At 47.4% G+C, this 15,915-nt stretch overlaps 1 protein-coding gene across 1 annotated transcript in view; it reads right to left on the reverse strand.

The window, feature by feature from the left end:
* pcsk5a (proprotein convertase subtilisin/kexin type 5a) overlaps positions 1-15,915 on the reverse strand; it is a 43,079-nt gene that overhangs the window by 5,956 nt on the left and 21,208 nt on the right. The window contains exons 30-36 of the mRNA XM_072673034.1: positions 14,775-14,989; positions 13,376-13,618; positions 12,882-13,115; positions 10,947-11,121; positions 9,340-9,557; positions 7,855-7,955; positions 6,945-7,146 (exon numbers count right to left, since the gene is read on the reverse strand). Coding sequence (XP_072529135.1) covers positions 6,945-7,146; positions 7,855-7,955; positions 9,340-9,557; positions 10,947-11,121; positions 12,882-13,115; positions 13,376-13,618; positions 14,775-14,989 — 1,388 coding nt within the window. The remainder of the gene's footprint in view (positions 1-6,944; positions 7,147-7,854; positions 7,956-9,339; positions 9,558-10,946; positions 11,122-12,881; positions 13,116-13,375; positions 13,619-14,774; positions 14,990-15,915) is intronic.

The following is a 15,915-nucleotide window of genomic DNA, read 5'->3' on the forward strand; positions in this document are numbered from 1 at the left end:
CAGCAGTTGATGCATGGATGCGCCGCAGCGAAGACGTCTGGACCAAGACCCATCAGCACATCCAGACCTTCCTGGGGCGCTACAAGACACAGGCAGATAGGAAGCGTGGGGAGACCCCGTCATACGCGCCTGGAGATCGCGTATGGGTCTCCACACGGAACTTTCGGACTGGTCTTCCGTCTCAAAAACTGGCAGCTAAGTACATGGGTCCATTCGAGGTTGTCAAACACGTCAATGAGGTTTCGGTTAAGGTTCGTTTACCCCCACACTCACGAATGCATCCCGTGTTTCATGTTTCGCAGCTCAAGCCTGTGGTGTCGGGGCCCCTGGACGAGGCCACCCCGGCGGACACACCGCCGGAGCCTGTAGAGGTGGAAGGGACGCCCGCTTACACGGTCCGGCGAGTACTGGACTCCCGACGGCGCGGGGGCCGACTGCAGTATCTGCTGGACTGGGAAGGGTATGGTCCGGAGGAACGCTCCTGGGAACCGGCTAGTAACGTCCTGGACCCGGCATTGGTCCAGGAGTTTCATGAACGCTATCCGGACAAGCCGGCTCCCAGGCCTCGCGGTCGCCCCAAGAAGCCGCGGGCCCCCGCCCGTGGAGGGCTCTCCAGTCGGCAGGTGTCACGGTCCGTCTCGTCGGACCGAGTGGGCCCGCTCCTGGACGTTCTGGGCTCTCGGGCATCTGGCCGGCGACCGGGGTGTCCCCGTCGGGGGACCCGACCGGCCGCCTCGGGGGGGGTACTGTCAGCCCTGCGGCGCCGCGCCCCCCCCAGGGGCGGCTTCGGGCCGCGGTCCACAGGCTCCTGGGAACTTTTCAGTCAATGTTAGGTTAATTTCTATGTTCACGTACTTTCTGTTCCTCCCGTTGGTTTGCACTCTAAGGACTTTTATGTTGACAGCGGTCGCAGCAAGGCGCCATGTTTTTGTGTTTACATCTGATTTGTTTCACCTGAGTGCTGGAGTACAAAGGGAGCAAACGCAGAGGCATCGGCGCCGAGAATTACTCTTGCGATGCCAAGCTGTAAGGTTGGCTTCATGGTCTGGAGACTTCTAGGAAGTTCTACAAGTTCAAATAGTCTATGCTCTATCGGAGCGGTTTCTCGTACAGGAGTTCGCTGTCTGGTACACCGGTTGGTCGCCAAGGGGATTTGGCGTCCGGTTCCCTAGCACCTGAGTCGAGTAAGTTCGTCAGCGCCTGACTAGCGCGGTTTGTTATTTGTCCCCTCTCGCTTTGCTCCCGGACGGCTTTCCAGCCTCAGGTGGTTTTTCCCTGGTTTATCCCCTTTCAGTTTTCACCTGTTTGTTTTCTGTTTCTGTTTATTGGACCCTGTACTTTGCTGCCTCGTCTTGTTTGTGTTTGTTCTGTTTGGTTCGTCCATTAAAGACGGTTTCTCTGCATTGCTCTGTCCCTGTGTGTTCCCTTGTCTCGCCTAGCCAGCATGACAGAATTCTCGGCCGACACCCTCCGAACAGTGGGGATGGACGCCTTGGATCACGCTGTTCGCGCCCAAGGTCAATTCTTGGGGCAGCAGCAACACACTCTGAGCGTGTCAGAGACTGTGGGCCACCTGGCGCAGCAACAGGTGGGCCAGCAGCACCAAGTCACCCAACTAGTGGGTGACGTTTAGGGGCTCATGAATCTGGTAAAGACTTCGTTAGAGCCTGCTAGCACACCCCATAGCGCGTATCCGGTTGGCAAACCGGATACGTACAGTGGCAATCCGGAGCTTTGCGAGGGGTTCTTGCTTCAGTGTGAGGTCTTCTTTAAGAACTCCCTGACCGGCACTGACCAGGCGAAGATCGCCTTTATAGTATCCCGGCTCGCAGGGAAGGCTCTGGATTGGGCCACATTTTAAGGCAGTGTTTTTACACCCCCGAGAGGGACTCACCAAGGGCGATCTGCTGCTGCGCATGGAGCAGGGCTCCCAGTCGGATGGAATCAGCCGGCCCTCTTGGCCCTGTTTCGTAACGGGTTGAACCCCCGTCTGCAGCGGGAGTTGGCCTGTCGGGGCGAGACGTTGGGGCTGGACGACTTCATCGCGCTCGCGATCCGGCTGGACCAGCTCCTAGGTCGCCCTACTCACCCCAGACCCCACGGAGCTGGGGGATCGGTCGCCTGCCCCAAGAAGCAGGCCAGCCAAGGTGCACCAAGGAATATTGGACTCCCTAGTGCAGCGGGTACAGCGGCCTCCATCTCGCCCAGTACACCGGAGAGTGAGCCCATGGAGGTGGGTCTCGGCCGCTTGGCACCGGAGGAACGCGGTCGGAGGACCAGAGAGGGGCTATGCTTCTACTGCGGGGAAGCGGGGCATCGTCGCAGAGACTGCCGGAGGAGGATCCTGATGGCTTCTCGCCCTAACACCGATGGGCGCGAGGAGGGGACTCCTCGCGCTAATGCGGTGAGTCTGCCCGTTCCGGGGCTAGTGTCTCGGTCGATCACGTTGCCAGTATTGGTGACCTACCGGTCTCAGTGTGTGTGTGTTGCAGCGTTGATCGACTGCGGCGCGGAGGGGAGCTTCCTGAGGGCCGACATCGTGGAGCGTCTGGGAATCCCGGTGGAGGAACTCCAGAGACCTCTCTGCATCACCGCCCTGGATGGGCAGCCCATGGGTCCTCGCCCCATTACCCACGTGACCACTGAGGTTCACCTAGCCGCGAGTTTCCTGCACCAGGAGGAGGCCTCACTGCTGGTACTCCCGGCCTCCGAGCATGCTCTGATACTAGGTCTGCCGTGGCTAGGTAAACACAACCCGCACATCTCCTGGCCAGACAGGGAGATAGTATCTTGGTCCTCGTATTGCCGCACACACTGCCTCAATCTCGCCCCCCCCTTAGCATCGGATCCACCTCGGTGGAGAGCCCTGAACCCGAAACCCTAGTCGTCTTGCCGTCCGAGTATGAGGACCTTGCTGATGTCTTCTCCAAGTCCGGTGCTGCTAAGCTTCCCCCCCACCGCCCGTACGACTGTGCCATCGACCTAGTCGAGGGAGCGGTCTTACCTAAAGCGCGAGTTTACCCCCTCACTAGGGAGGAGGAACGGGCGATGGAGGATTATATAGACGAGGCCTTAGCACAGGGGTACATCACGCCGTCCAAATCTCCCGTAGCGTCAGGGTTTTTTTTCATTCAGAAGAAAGGGGGGGGGGGGTTGAGGCCGTGTATAGACTACTGGGCACTCAACGCGATTACCAGGCGCTTCCCCTATCCCATGCCGTTGGTCCCGTCTGCCCTCGAACAGTTACGGGGGTCCCGAGTGTTTAGCAAGCTGGATTTGCGCAGCGCGTATAATCTCGTGCGGATCAGGGAGGGGGACGAGTGGAAGACGCTGTTTATGACCACCAGGGGGCATTACCAGTATCGGGTCATGCCGTATGGCCTAGCCAACGCCCCCTCCGTCTTCCAGTCATTCATCAATGACGTCCTGAAGGACTACCTCGGACGATTCGTGGTGGTCTTTCTGGACGACATACTGGTGTACTCCCCCGACCTGGTCACCCATGTGCGCCACGTCCGCCTGGTCCTGGCGAGACTCAGGTCCCACCTGCTGTTTGTGAAACTAGAAAAGTGTGTGTTCCACGTGCCGGAGATACCTTTTCTGGGTTACATCATCAGCGAACGGGGGGTTCTTATGGATCAGGCAAAGGTTCAGGCAGTCCGGGACTGGCCGACACCTGGCTCGGTCAAGGAAGTACAAAGTTTTCTGGGGTTTGCGAACTTCTACAGAAGGTTCATCAGAGACTTCAGTAGTTTGGCAGCGCCCATCACGTCATTGCTAAAGGGAGCCCCGCGGCGCATCACTTGGACGCCCGCCGCGGAGGACTCGTTCCAAGCACTCAAGCGTGCTTTCACGTCGGCCCCGTTGTTACGACACCCCGATCCCCGTAGGCCGTTCGTGGTGGAGGTGGATGCCTCCGGTACAGGGGTGGGGGCTGTCCTGTCACAGAGACAGGAGGTAAGCGACCGCTTACACCCCATTGCGTTCTATTCCAAGAAGCTCACAGGAGCAGAGAGGAACTACGGGGTAGGGGATCGGGAGCTCCTGGCGGTTAAGATGGCACTGTCCGAGTGGCGTCATTGGTTGGAGGGGGCTGCCCACCCATTCCTAGTCCTTACCGACCATAAGAACCTCGAGTATCTCCGGCAAGCTAAGTGTCTGAACCCCCGACAGGCCAGGTGGTCCCTGTTTTTCGCCAGGTTCCAGTTCCACATCACATACAGGCCGGGCTCCCGTAACACTAAGGCGGATGCCCTCTCCCGCATCCACCAAACGGCGGAGGGGGGGGAGGTCGACCCGGTACCCTTGTTACCACCTTCGGTCTCAGTCGCGGCGATACAATGGGACCTAGATACGGAGCTAGCCGAGGCACTTTCCCGCACCGTCGTTCCCACAGTGTGCCCCCCGGACAGGGTCTACGTACCGAGCACGTTCCGGGAGAGGCTCGTTGGCTGGGCCCACGCCTCTCCAACAGCCGGCCACCCAGGTGAGACCCGTACTTTCCACCTACTGGCGGCCAAGTACTGGTGGGAAGGGATGCGGGCAGACATTCACCGTATAATTGCTTCATGTAGCACCTGCGCCCTGTGCAAAACCCCCAAGACGCTCCCTTCGGGGAAGCTCATGCCTCTGCCCGTCCCCAACCGCCCGTGGTCTCACCTGGCGGTAGACTTTGTCACGGATCTGCCCGAATCCGGGGGTTACACGGTGGTGATGACGGTGGTGGATCGATTCTCGAGGGGGGTTAAGTTCATCCCGTTCCCTGCGTTGCCCACAGCAATGCAGACGGCCCAAGCCCTGGTAGACCATCTCCTCCGGAATTTCGGAATCCCGGAGGACATAGTATCAGACCGAGGGGCCCAGTTCACATCCCGGGTGTGGGGTGCGTTTTGCGAGCACCTGGGGGTGAGTGTAAGTCTGTCCTCAGGATACCACCCTCAGACCAATGGCCAGTGCGAGCGCATTAACCAGGAGCTGGGGAAATTTCTGCGAATCTACTGTCACGACTACCCCAGCGACTGGTCGCGGTATCTGGTTTGGGCCGAGATGGCCCAGAACTCGCTGAAGTGCGCGACCACTGGCCTCACCCCCTATCAGTGCGTGTTAGGCTACCAACCCCCGTTGGCCCCTTGGACTGCTGCGGAGACCCCGGTACCAGCAGTTGATGCATGGATGCGCCGCAGCGAAGACGTCTGGACCAAGACCCATCAGCACATCCAGACCTTCCTGGGGCGCTACAAGACACAGGCAGATAGGAAGCGTGGGGAGACCCCGTCATACGCGCCTGGAGATCGCGTATGGGTCTCCACACGGAACTTTCGGACTGGTCTTCCGTCTCAAAAACTGGCAGCTAAGTACATGGGTCCATTCGAGGTTGTCAAACACGTCAATGAGGTTTCGGTTAAGGTTCGTTTACCCCCACACTCACGAATGCATCCCGTGTTTCATGTTTCGCAGCTCAAGCCTGTGGTGTCGGGGCCCCTGGACGAGGCCACCCCGGCGGACACACCGCCGGAGCCTGTAGAGGTGGAAGGGACGCCCGCTTACACGGTCCGGCGAGTACTGGACTCCCGACGGCGCGGGGGCCGACTGCAGTATCTGCTGGACTGGGAAGGGTATGGTCCGGAGGAACGCTCCTGGGAACCGGCTAGTAACGTCCTGGACCCGGCATTGGTCCAGGAGTTTCATGAACGCTATCCGGACAAGCCGGCTCCCAGGCCTCGCGGTCGCCCCAAGAAGCCGCGGGCCCCCGCCCGTGGAGGGCTCTCCAGTCGGCAGGTGTCACGGTCCGTCTCGTCGGACCGAGTGGGCCCGCTCCTGGACGTTCTGGGCTCTCGGGCATCTGGCCGGCGACCGGGGTGTCCCCGTCGGGGGACCCGACCGGCCGCCTCGGGGGGGGGTACTGTCAGCCCTGCGGCGCCGCGCCCCCCCCAGGGGCGGCTTCGGGCCGCGGTCCACAGGCTCCTGGGAACTTTTCAGTCAATGTTAGGTTAATTTCTATGTTCACGTACTTTCTGTTCCTCCCGTTGGTTTGCACTCTAAGGACTTTTATGTTGACAGCGGTCGCAGCAAGGCGCCATGTTTTTGTGTTTACATCTAATTGGTTTCACCTGAGTGCTGGAGTACAAAGGGAGCAAACGCAGAGGCATCGGCGCCGAGAATTACTCTTGCGATGCCAAGCTGTAAGGTTGGCTTCATGGTCTGGAGACTTCTAGGAAGTTCTACAAGTTCAAATAGTCTATGCTCTATCGGAGCGGTTTCTCGTACAGGAGTTCGCTGTCTGGTACACCGGTTGGTCGCCAAGGGGATTTGGCGTCCGGTTCCCTAGCACCTGAGTCGAGTAAGTTCGTCAGCGCCTGACTAGCGCGGTTTGTTATTTGTCCCCTCTCGCTTTGCTCCCGGACGGCTTTCCAGCCTCAGGTGGTTTTTCCCTGGTTTATCCCCTTTCAGTTTTCACCTGTTTGTTTTCTGTTTCTGTTTATTGGACCCTGTACTTTGCTGCCTCGTCTTGTTTGTGTTTGTTCTGTTTGGTTCGTCCATTAAAGACGGTTTCTCTGCATTGCTCTGTCCCTGCGAGTGTTCCCTTGTCTCGCCTAGCCAGCATGACACACAGTTGTCAAATTGTAACATTTCAAAAGAGGAAGGTAGCTTTAAACAGGGTATGTCATGCTTTATATTGTTGTTTTATTATTATAAATAAAATAATTGTATAAATATTTTTCTTTAAACTTTAATTAAAAGGAGATGCAACAGTGAGATGGTAGTTTTTTTTAAAAAATGTTTAAAACCTCTTTCAATTTTCCCTTGTATCCCTGATACAAGATCTGGACATACATAGAATTTGTGAAAATGTGTGTTGTACTTGTGTTTTCTTTTTCATTTCACAAAGAAACAATTTCAGATGCATTTTCAGACGCATTGCCCACCCCAGTGAAAGTCATTACCTCTGGTCTGTGTACAGTTACAGCATTCCTGGTCCTCTACTCTAGTATCTGCCTCCTCATGAAGCTCGTTCCTACAGCAGGGCAGACAGCGCCCTTCAGTGGTCAGGATGAACTCTGTAGAACAAATCGTGCAGTTGTGTGGCCCAGGTCCTTTACACTCCAAACACGACTCATCACAGGTTTGACAGTTATAACCCTGCTCCTGTAAAGAATAAACCCAATAAGAACATCCTGCCAAAAACAACACATGTTTAGCAGTTCACCCTGCTCTAAGACATCAAATTCATAAAGCATTTACTAGGTAGTTGATGGCTAAAATGAGGTGCGTTACTGGAGGATAGAGATGGATTTAAAGTGAAAGACCTGTAAGAACAGTGAGGCTTGATGGGGAGGATTTCAAATAGAACTGAAAAATTCTGTAATAAAAGTATGTGAACAAATCTTCAAATTTGTGGATTACTAACTACTAAATACTACTAACACGTGTTTAAATTGCTTTAAAAATATTACCGCACAGCATGATGCTGCCGTTTCACTTTTAAAATAGTGCCACAGTTACATTCTGGTGCCTGCAACTTCCGCACCTTTTAAGGTGATATGGAAACAGGCCAACTTTAGCCTTGTAGTTAGCCAGCATCACTGTTAATTTGCTATTGCATTACATTTAAAGTTGAACTTTCCATGTTAAGTGTTCATATCCCAGCAGTGGGACCAGAGTCATGGCAAGTCCTGGTTGGACTCAAACTGCATATCTCATGTAGACATGGATTTTTCCCTTTATCTAATTCCTCATGTATGTAAACGTGTGGATCAGATTACTGAAAACATCTGTATTTCTGCAGTTATCGGATTATGAATGCATGTACACACACTCATAGTTTATGTAACAACACTGGCTGCTAAAATGTACCTCAGGTACAACATATTCCCCCATGCCACAGAGCGAATCACAAGCTCCCTCTGAAAGTGTGTATCCAAGATGACATGAGCTGCAGGCCTCCGTTCCTTTACCTGCCAAAGATATTAAAGGGTGAGCAAAGAAAAACATTTGACTGTTGATACGAGATGCTGCAATACAGGGGGCAGAGTTGGCCTTTTTACTATGTGGGTGAAAGCTACAATAACTGGATAAAGCCTACATTATCCAAACCTATTTAACCTTACATAATTAATTAAACATGTTGCTACCTCCCACCAGATGGCATTTCAAAGGTTAGGTTTTATGTACAGGTGTGAAGAGTTCACATATACCAATCATAGACATCATGGCACTATTGGGGCTTTTAATGATCTCTTTAAACTGTTCTTTTTTGGGGCAGAATGAGTTACAACATACATCTTTACTAAAACTGATAATAAATAATTTGGTGCACAGACTCAAAATCATACACAATATGGACAAATGTATTGGGACACATGCTTATTCATTGTTTCCTCCCAAATCAAGGGTATTAAGAGTCCTGCTTTTGTTGGAGTAACTGTCCCTACTGTCCAGGGCAAGCCTTCTACTGGATTGTGGAGCACTGCTGTGAGGATTTGATTGCATTCAGTGACAAGAGCGTTAGTAAGGTCATGATGTTGGATGGTTACTACCCCACCTCATCTCCAACTCCCCCAATTCCTCAACACAGTTCCACTGCTCCTCAGCTCAATGCCGGGGGGCTTTATACCCCTCTAACCCGTGCTTGGCATTATGCATGGTGCCAATATGTTCATGTTGATCTGCTTCAGAGAGGCCTATTCTATTGGCAGCACTTCTCTGGAGGAAATTCTCTACTGTATTACATCTGTGTCCACAATTGGGGGCAAATTAAAGTAGCTGAATGCATCTATTAGTTTACAAACATCTGGACATTCAAAATATACGTTTCACAATGGGGAGCAGAGGTGACTAAGTGGTAAGAGCACTGGGCTATTGATGACAGGGTTGTGGGCCATTGTTGGCAAGTGCTGCAAGTGCTGCAAAGATGGCTACCCACCGCTCCAGGCAAAAGTATAAGATTCTGTAGAGGAACCTTCAAAAAAGGTTTTTAGAATAAATAAAAGTTTTTTTTGAAGGTTCCTCAAACCTTAAGAAGTTATTCCACAGTTTCAAACGGAAGAACTTCTAAAAGTTCCTCAAGGATCTTATACCTTTAACAGTGTACACTGTACTCCAAATATGTAGTGTACACTCATTCTGTCCCAGTAAAAGAACAGTTCAAACTAACCACTGAACTCTCAATGTTGCCATGACACTGTCTATCCATATGTCCATAATGAGTGTATGTAAACTCCTAACCAAAAAAAGTTTTTAAAGCAACCAGACATGAACAGATAAATACAATCAGTATCAAGTGGTGCTTTCTGAAGTGTTCTGAATGGGCTCCACTTGCTTTATAAGAGGCCTTTGTACCTGTACATGTTTTGCAGGTGTGGTGGCAGAGCTCGCAGTGACGGTGGAGTGTGTCCTGGTAATGCTGGAAGGGGCAAGAGAACACACAACGGCCCTGCTCCTTCACAAACAGCAAGTCTTCCCTGCAGCTCACACAACCCTCAGTGCCCCCACGCACACACTCTGCACAGCTCTCGTCGCAGCGCTCACACGTCCTTGTGTCCGTGGTTGCATAGTGACTTCAACCGAGAGGGAGAGGAGAAAGTTGTGTGTGAGTGGCGGGATCTGCATGCTTGTGGACATGCAGGTAAATAATTCAAGTTATTTCAGACATTTCCAAACAACTAGCAACTGTTCTGTAGAAAACACATAGAAACAGTGTACATTGCAGTGTAAAAGTCAAAGACCACCCATCCTTTATTTAATTTTTTAGTCAAAACTAAAAATAATATGAAATCTATCAGTGCATACATACTATATCATACAGAACTCCAATATATGGTCATGGATACATATGTAAAGGCATATATATCAAAGTATATGAATATATTAATTTTACACAGATGATGTATTTATTATATATTGGGCACAAAGGCATAACATATGGATCATACATATATTTCAGATTTTTTGTGAATACATATATGGTCATAAATGTAGTAACATACATAACTATCAATTATTGTACATATATGTAATTCATTGTTACTGTCCAGCAAAAAAGTTGTATCTCTATTTTTGCTGTTTTTAATTAGAATTTTGCTGCTGACATAATTTGAATCTAACAATTGTTCTTTAGATTTATGTTTAATGGATTAAAAACACTAATAATACGCAAAAACATTTTAAAAAATCTTTTTTGTCAGCAAGAGCTTCTTAAACACCACATTTTAGATCAACTTCTCACAAGAGTGGAAGGATGGAAACACCTGTGGGTGTTTTGGAAACCGCTGTTTTTTCCCCCTACTTTCACTGACTTTCCTTATGCAAGTGGATTATTATGGTTGCAATGGATTTTTATGGATTGTTTTTCTATAGGAATGAATGGGGTGCAAACATTTGTGCACCCTCCTTATGTCACAATAATACAAATACTACACTAGTAACACTCAAACAATGGCATGGGGTACCCCAGCAACCACTTTACAACACAATAGCACCCACCTATAAACCACTTAGCAACACCGTAGCAACCACCTAAGATACCAAAGCAACCACTTAGCCATCTCCTAGCAACACCAGAACAACCACCTGTGATACTATCTCAGCCACCTAGCAACGGCACAGCACATCTATCTATCTACATAAATACTCTCTCTCTCTCTCTCTCTCTCTCTCTATATATATATATATATATATATATACACACACACACACATATATATATATATTTTTTTTTCTTTTTTTCCCCCCAAAATATAGAAATCCAGAATAATCCTCAGAATAAACTGGCATGTTTCTGAAGTTTTGGTTCAGTGATTTTTTTCATATTCAGCACAGGTATTATTGCCCAGAAAGCAGATGAAATTATGCATATTGGGAGTTTTGCATGAAAATAAATGAGTACACAGTACAAACCATATCATTCACATTAAATACAGTCATAGAGCAGTCAGTCGATTTCTCACCTAGGCCGGCAAGACTCCACACACTCCTTGCCCTCTCTGTAGAGATGAGTCTTGCAGCTCAGGCACTCATGACTATGGCGCCCCATGCAGCTCAGGCAGTTAGGGTGGCATGGCTCACACCTCTGCGTCTCACCGTTAAAGAAACCCATGGGACACTCATTTACACACGTACCATCTGCAAGTACACAACAAATACAACAACAACTAGAGCAGTGTGGACATTCTGATCAGTGCTCCTAGCTTGAGCCTTTGAGGGGAACCCTGAATACTCGGACATGTAAGCTTGCTTAGCAATATGCTACACATGCCCAATATTACAATAGTTATAGTTTTAGCTCTTTATAGTTTTGCCCACTAAGTGAACAACAGGGAGCTAAATATCCAATATTCTATTTGACTCAAATTTTATTCAGCCTTTCCAACTTTAGTTAAAGGCATCACCCAAGAAACATAACTGAAGGTATGATTTTCTGTAGGGCTGAGTTCAATGCATAGTCCATCATAGTGCAACAATGGGGACTACTAGTACTGGAATTTTGCCTAGTTGTCATGGTAATTAAAATAATCAAGCCAGTTTGACTTGGTTTATACATATATTATATATAATAGTATTGGACACATACATGGCTTAATGATTAGGGCTCTCTTTAAGGACGGCTTTACAAACAGTAAGGTTTCTCAGCAGTAATCTTAATGCACTTTGACATTTGGAAGTAAAATGAAAAGTCCTGTATAAATGAAGAGCATGCATTTATATAAACTGTATACATGTAAACATTCCTCAAATCTCCAAAACAGTAAACTCAGCAAAAAAAACAAACAGAAAAACTTAAAATGTATGATTTACATTTACACTTATGGTATTTAGCAGACACATATACGCAGGAAGTTTTACAAAAGTGTTCCTTGCTACTGTAAACACGCTACAGATATCCTTGAGCTACAGCAAGAAACAAGAGTCAAACATGTTTGATTTGGACGTTCACTTCTGTAATTTGGAAAGTGAGATGCTAAGCTAACGCTGCTAACAAACTCAAAACTTAAGACTGTCACGCATCTCTCAATCTGCCCTAAACACTTTTAGATCTTAAGCTGTTTCGCACACACAAATGGGCGTGCTGTGGAAAACAGTATGGTCTACTTCAAGCTATGAAAACAAAAATAGTGTAATATATATTTTTTCTCTGTAAATAGTTATTAAGTAATTTCTCTGCACAGCTGAATAGTATGTTTCTGTCTGTTTGAAAGCAGAGTAGTGGGGCGTTCTGCAGAAGATAATGTAGTTCAACTGTTAGAATATGGTCCATGCTATGTATATTTGAAAAAAAAACTTGTTCATAGCTTTTTGGTAAATACTTAAAGCATCTAATGATTTTGGGCATGTATTCACCGAGATGAGATTGTCTAAGACTGTCAAAGTCCAATGTTAGTAACAATAGCCTAGCATATTCTATTCTAATCTAAAGAAGCCGACATCAAGCATGTCTTGGCGGGTCAACTGCATCTGCTGTAAGTGGGAAATAATGTTCATTTTGTGTGTTCCTTTAAGTGGTTTTAAAAAAAAGATGGGTCTTCAGGCTATGTTTAAAGGACTGTTCAGACACATATTTCTGCATCCTGGATCAGTTACATGTACATTAAATTAGATTATTCCAAGTAATTTTGAACAATTTCTATTAGCTTACCTATGAATTGTTCACAAAATGTAAAGTAACTGGTGCTTTCAAATGGTGTTATCATGTTTTAATAGGACAGCATCGATATGCAGTGGCACCGTAAAATCATTTGTAATTAGTAACATTTGCATTTACGATTATGGTAGTCTGGGAAGTATGCCACAATGCTCACACCGTCAATTGACCTAGTCTCGATGCATCTATAAAGGGATAGATGACAGCACTATAGTCTCCACAGCAGTGCTTTCTCTCAACTCACTGAGCAGGTAGTGGTTTGGGTAGCAGCTAAGGCACTGGCTGTGGTCCGGGCCAGAGCACTGATTGCAGTGCTTGTGGCACAGGTGGCATTCACCCTCACGATCAGTGTAGTGGTGCGAGGGGCAGGTAGTGGGTGTGGCACAGCGGCCATGGTTGTCTGTCCTGAGGTCTTCAGAGCAGCTGGTGCAGTCTGTGTCCAGTGGACCAGAGCAGGTCCTACAGGTGCTGTGACAAACTGACAATACACCAGCAACATACAAAAAAAGCTGAAAGTTAATATTGCAATTTTAACACATTTTAACTGCATCATAACTCCACATATACTGTTTGTTCATCTAAACTATATGGACAAAAGTATTGGGACACCCCATAATGATTACAACATGCTTATATCAGGTTATATCCCTATAATGCAAATGAGAAAGAAGGGGGAGGGTTGTGATTTTTACAGGATACTCTTTTACCCTGACTGTGTGTGTGTGTGTTCATACTTACCCATGCACTCCCCGGACCTGCTGTCCCTGTAAGTGTGCGAAGGGCAGGATGACAAACATGCTCCATTGTGGAGGGTGCTGCTGGAATCAGCACAGGTCTCACAGTCGTTAGGGCCCGGCCCGTCACACAGTTCACAGTCTGAGTGGCAACGCACACACACTCCCTGCTCTGTGTCCTCAGAAAATCCTTCAGGGCATGCTGTTACACACCCCCCCTCATGCAGGAAAGCAACCTCTTCACACTCTATGTATGTAGAAGGAGAGAGAGACAGATTTCACAGTTGTTCTGTGTGGTTCAGTGCTTTGTAGGTTGATTACTATAGATATTACTGCTAGAGATTTTACATGATATACATAACAGTATAAACTGATTGTTATGGAAGTGTGGAAGTATTATCAGCCTTGTCCTTACTGCTATGATGCTGCTTTGTTTTACAATGTGGCCAATAGCAGTCCCTCCCAGCAGTTGAAAGCAGTTTGGTCCATGTATCATACACATTATGTCATAGAGTGAAAATCCTTTTCCGCTGATTCCTTAGCTTACTGTCATTTGGATTATTTAGCTCCACCCACTTAGAAAACCTAAGGGTTTTGACTGATCTGCACTTCTCAGGTGTGTGCTGTATGGGAATACTACGCAAAACTCATGTTTTGGTGTTTGTGAAACCCTAGATGGCGCTATAACATGGTAAAAATGTAATGCAACAAAAAAACTGTCTGATTAGCATAAACATTTTGCACACTTTTTCCATTTCCTGTACTAGGTTGGGTGTTTATTGGTTTGATGCTGATGCATATACATAAACAAGGGGCCATCGTCTTACCTGATCTCAGTTTATGACAGCCTTTAAGGTATGAAGACTCTAATACACAGTAATTAGTGAATAAGAAAGATACTGACCACTAGGGGGAGCTTTTCAAATTTCTAAATTGCTAAAACAATCAAATCTCTTCTGCTGTTCAACGTTTACACATGCAGCGGCTTTCAAATAATTTCTATTTTTGTCAATGAAAATCATAATTATTACCTTTTTATTCATTTAAAGCCAAGCCTTTCAAACTAGTCTGTGGATTTATATCAGTTTATTTTAAAATTGACTATAAGGCAATACAAAGCCATTATTATGCAAAAATACCCCTTAAAATATGTGTGCAGCGCTTTTTTGACTGGGTTGGGAATGACCTGAGCATGCAAGGCCTGACTGAAACCAAATTTGTTATGCCACCGGGTGGTGCTATACTCTGATTAGCATGTATTTAGCATATCTTACAAACACAATTACATTAAAAATACTATTCATTGTTCAGACCTATTATACAAACCACATCAAGCTAATGGGTTCTTTCAACTGTTCAAAGGATCAAATAAATGAACTGTGCTTATTGTGTCTTTTTCTTACTTGTACACTGGCCTTCATCTGAGCACAGGAGACAGGCCTGTGGGCACTGCACACACTCGCCACCCCGTGGAGTGTGTGCGGGTGGACATAATTGCACACACTGGTGTTTGTGGAGAAGTAAAGGCTGCTGACAGCTGAGACAGTGTGTGGCATTGTGCTCACAGGATGTACAGCTTGGCGCACAGCTCTTACACACCAGTCCTGCAGGGTAGCCTCTGTAAGAGTGCACACGCACAAACACACACAAATAAACACATGGGTTGCAGATGTGATCTTTTGCAGCTTTATCTGAAAACAGGGACATCGCTGCATTTGAATCCTATATCATATAGGCAGTAAGAAAACACATAAAATTGGAGGGTTTTAGGTTAGCAACAGGAGTTTGGAGACAGGAGGCAAGACACAAGGTTTGTTTATTGGCATCCAATTAAACATTGGGAGTTCAATTACGTGTACATATACAAAGTACTTTATGCATATGTTCACATTACTGGTCTGCTTTTCAGCTATTATTGATATTATAGGGGCATTGGTCGAGATTCAGATCCTTTTAGATCTGCCTTTCATGCCTGGCCATGAGCACAAAGCATGGCTAATCATGTTACATACATACTCAACAAATTCTTCTTGGTAAATCACCAGCATTTGACCAGAGCATGATATTTAATAGTGAAATTACAAAACCTATATACACTTAATATTCATCTCGTAGCGATAAGCTGCTGTGAGAATAATCAAGTGTATTCGCTGTCTGATTTATTTTAGAATGAGCTCTTATGAGTTTATCAGTCACTGCCTGTGTTACAATTTTTAGATGCACCTGACCAGTATCACAGATATTTCTCTGAAGGAGGTTCACCCATATCTTTACTGTACTCAGTTCTCTAAGTGATAAAGAAGTATCTACTTGTCTGTCACTCAAACAGTTCACAAATCAGTTGTATAGAATCCCAGCATTTACATCCTTGTCCAGGTGGAATGTCACTAATTCTGTGAATAACTTTATCCGCATTGTGTGTAATTATTGACTCCATTTTGGACTCCATCCTGTTTAGTATGTTTCTTGTTGTTTTTCTGACAGCACAGCATGTTTCTTTGCCCACAGTGATGCAGTGCACTTACTGGCTTTTTCTATCTTGTT

This window comes from Salminus brasiliensis, chromosome 1, assembly GCF_030463535.1.
Source record: "Salminus brasiliensis chromosome 1, fSalBra1.hap2, whole genome shotgun sequence".
NCBI classification, from domain to species: domain Eukaryota; kingdom Metazoa; phylum Chordata; class Actinopteri; order Characiformes; family Bryconidae; genus Salminus; species Salminus brasiliensis.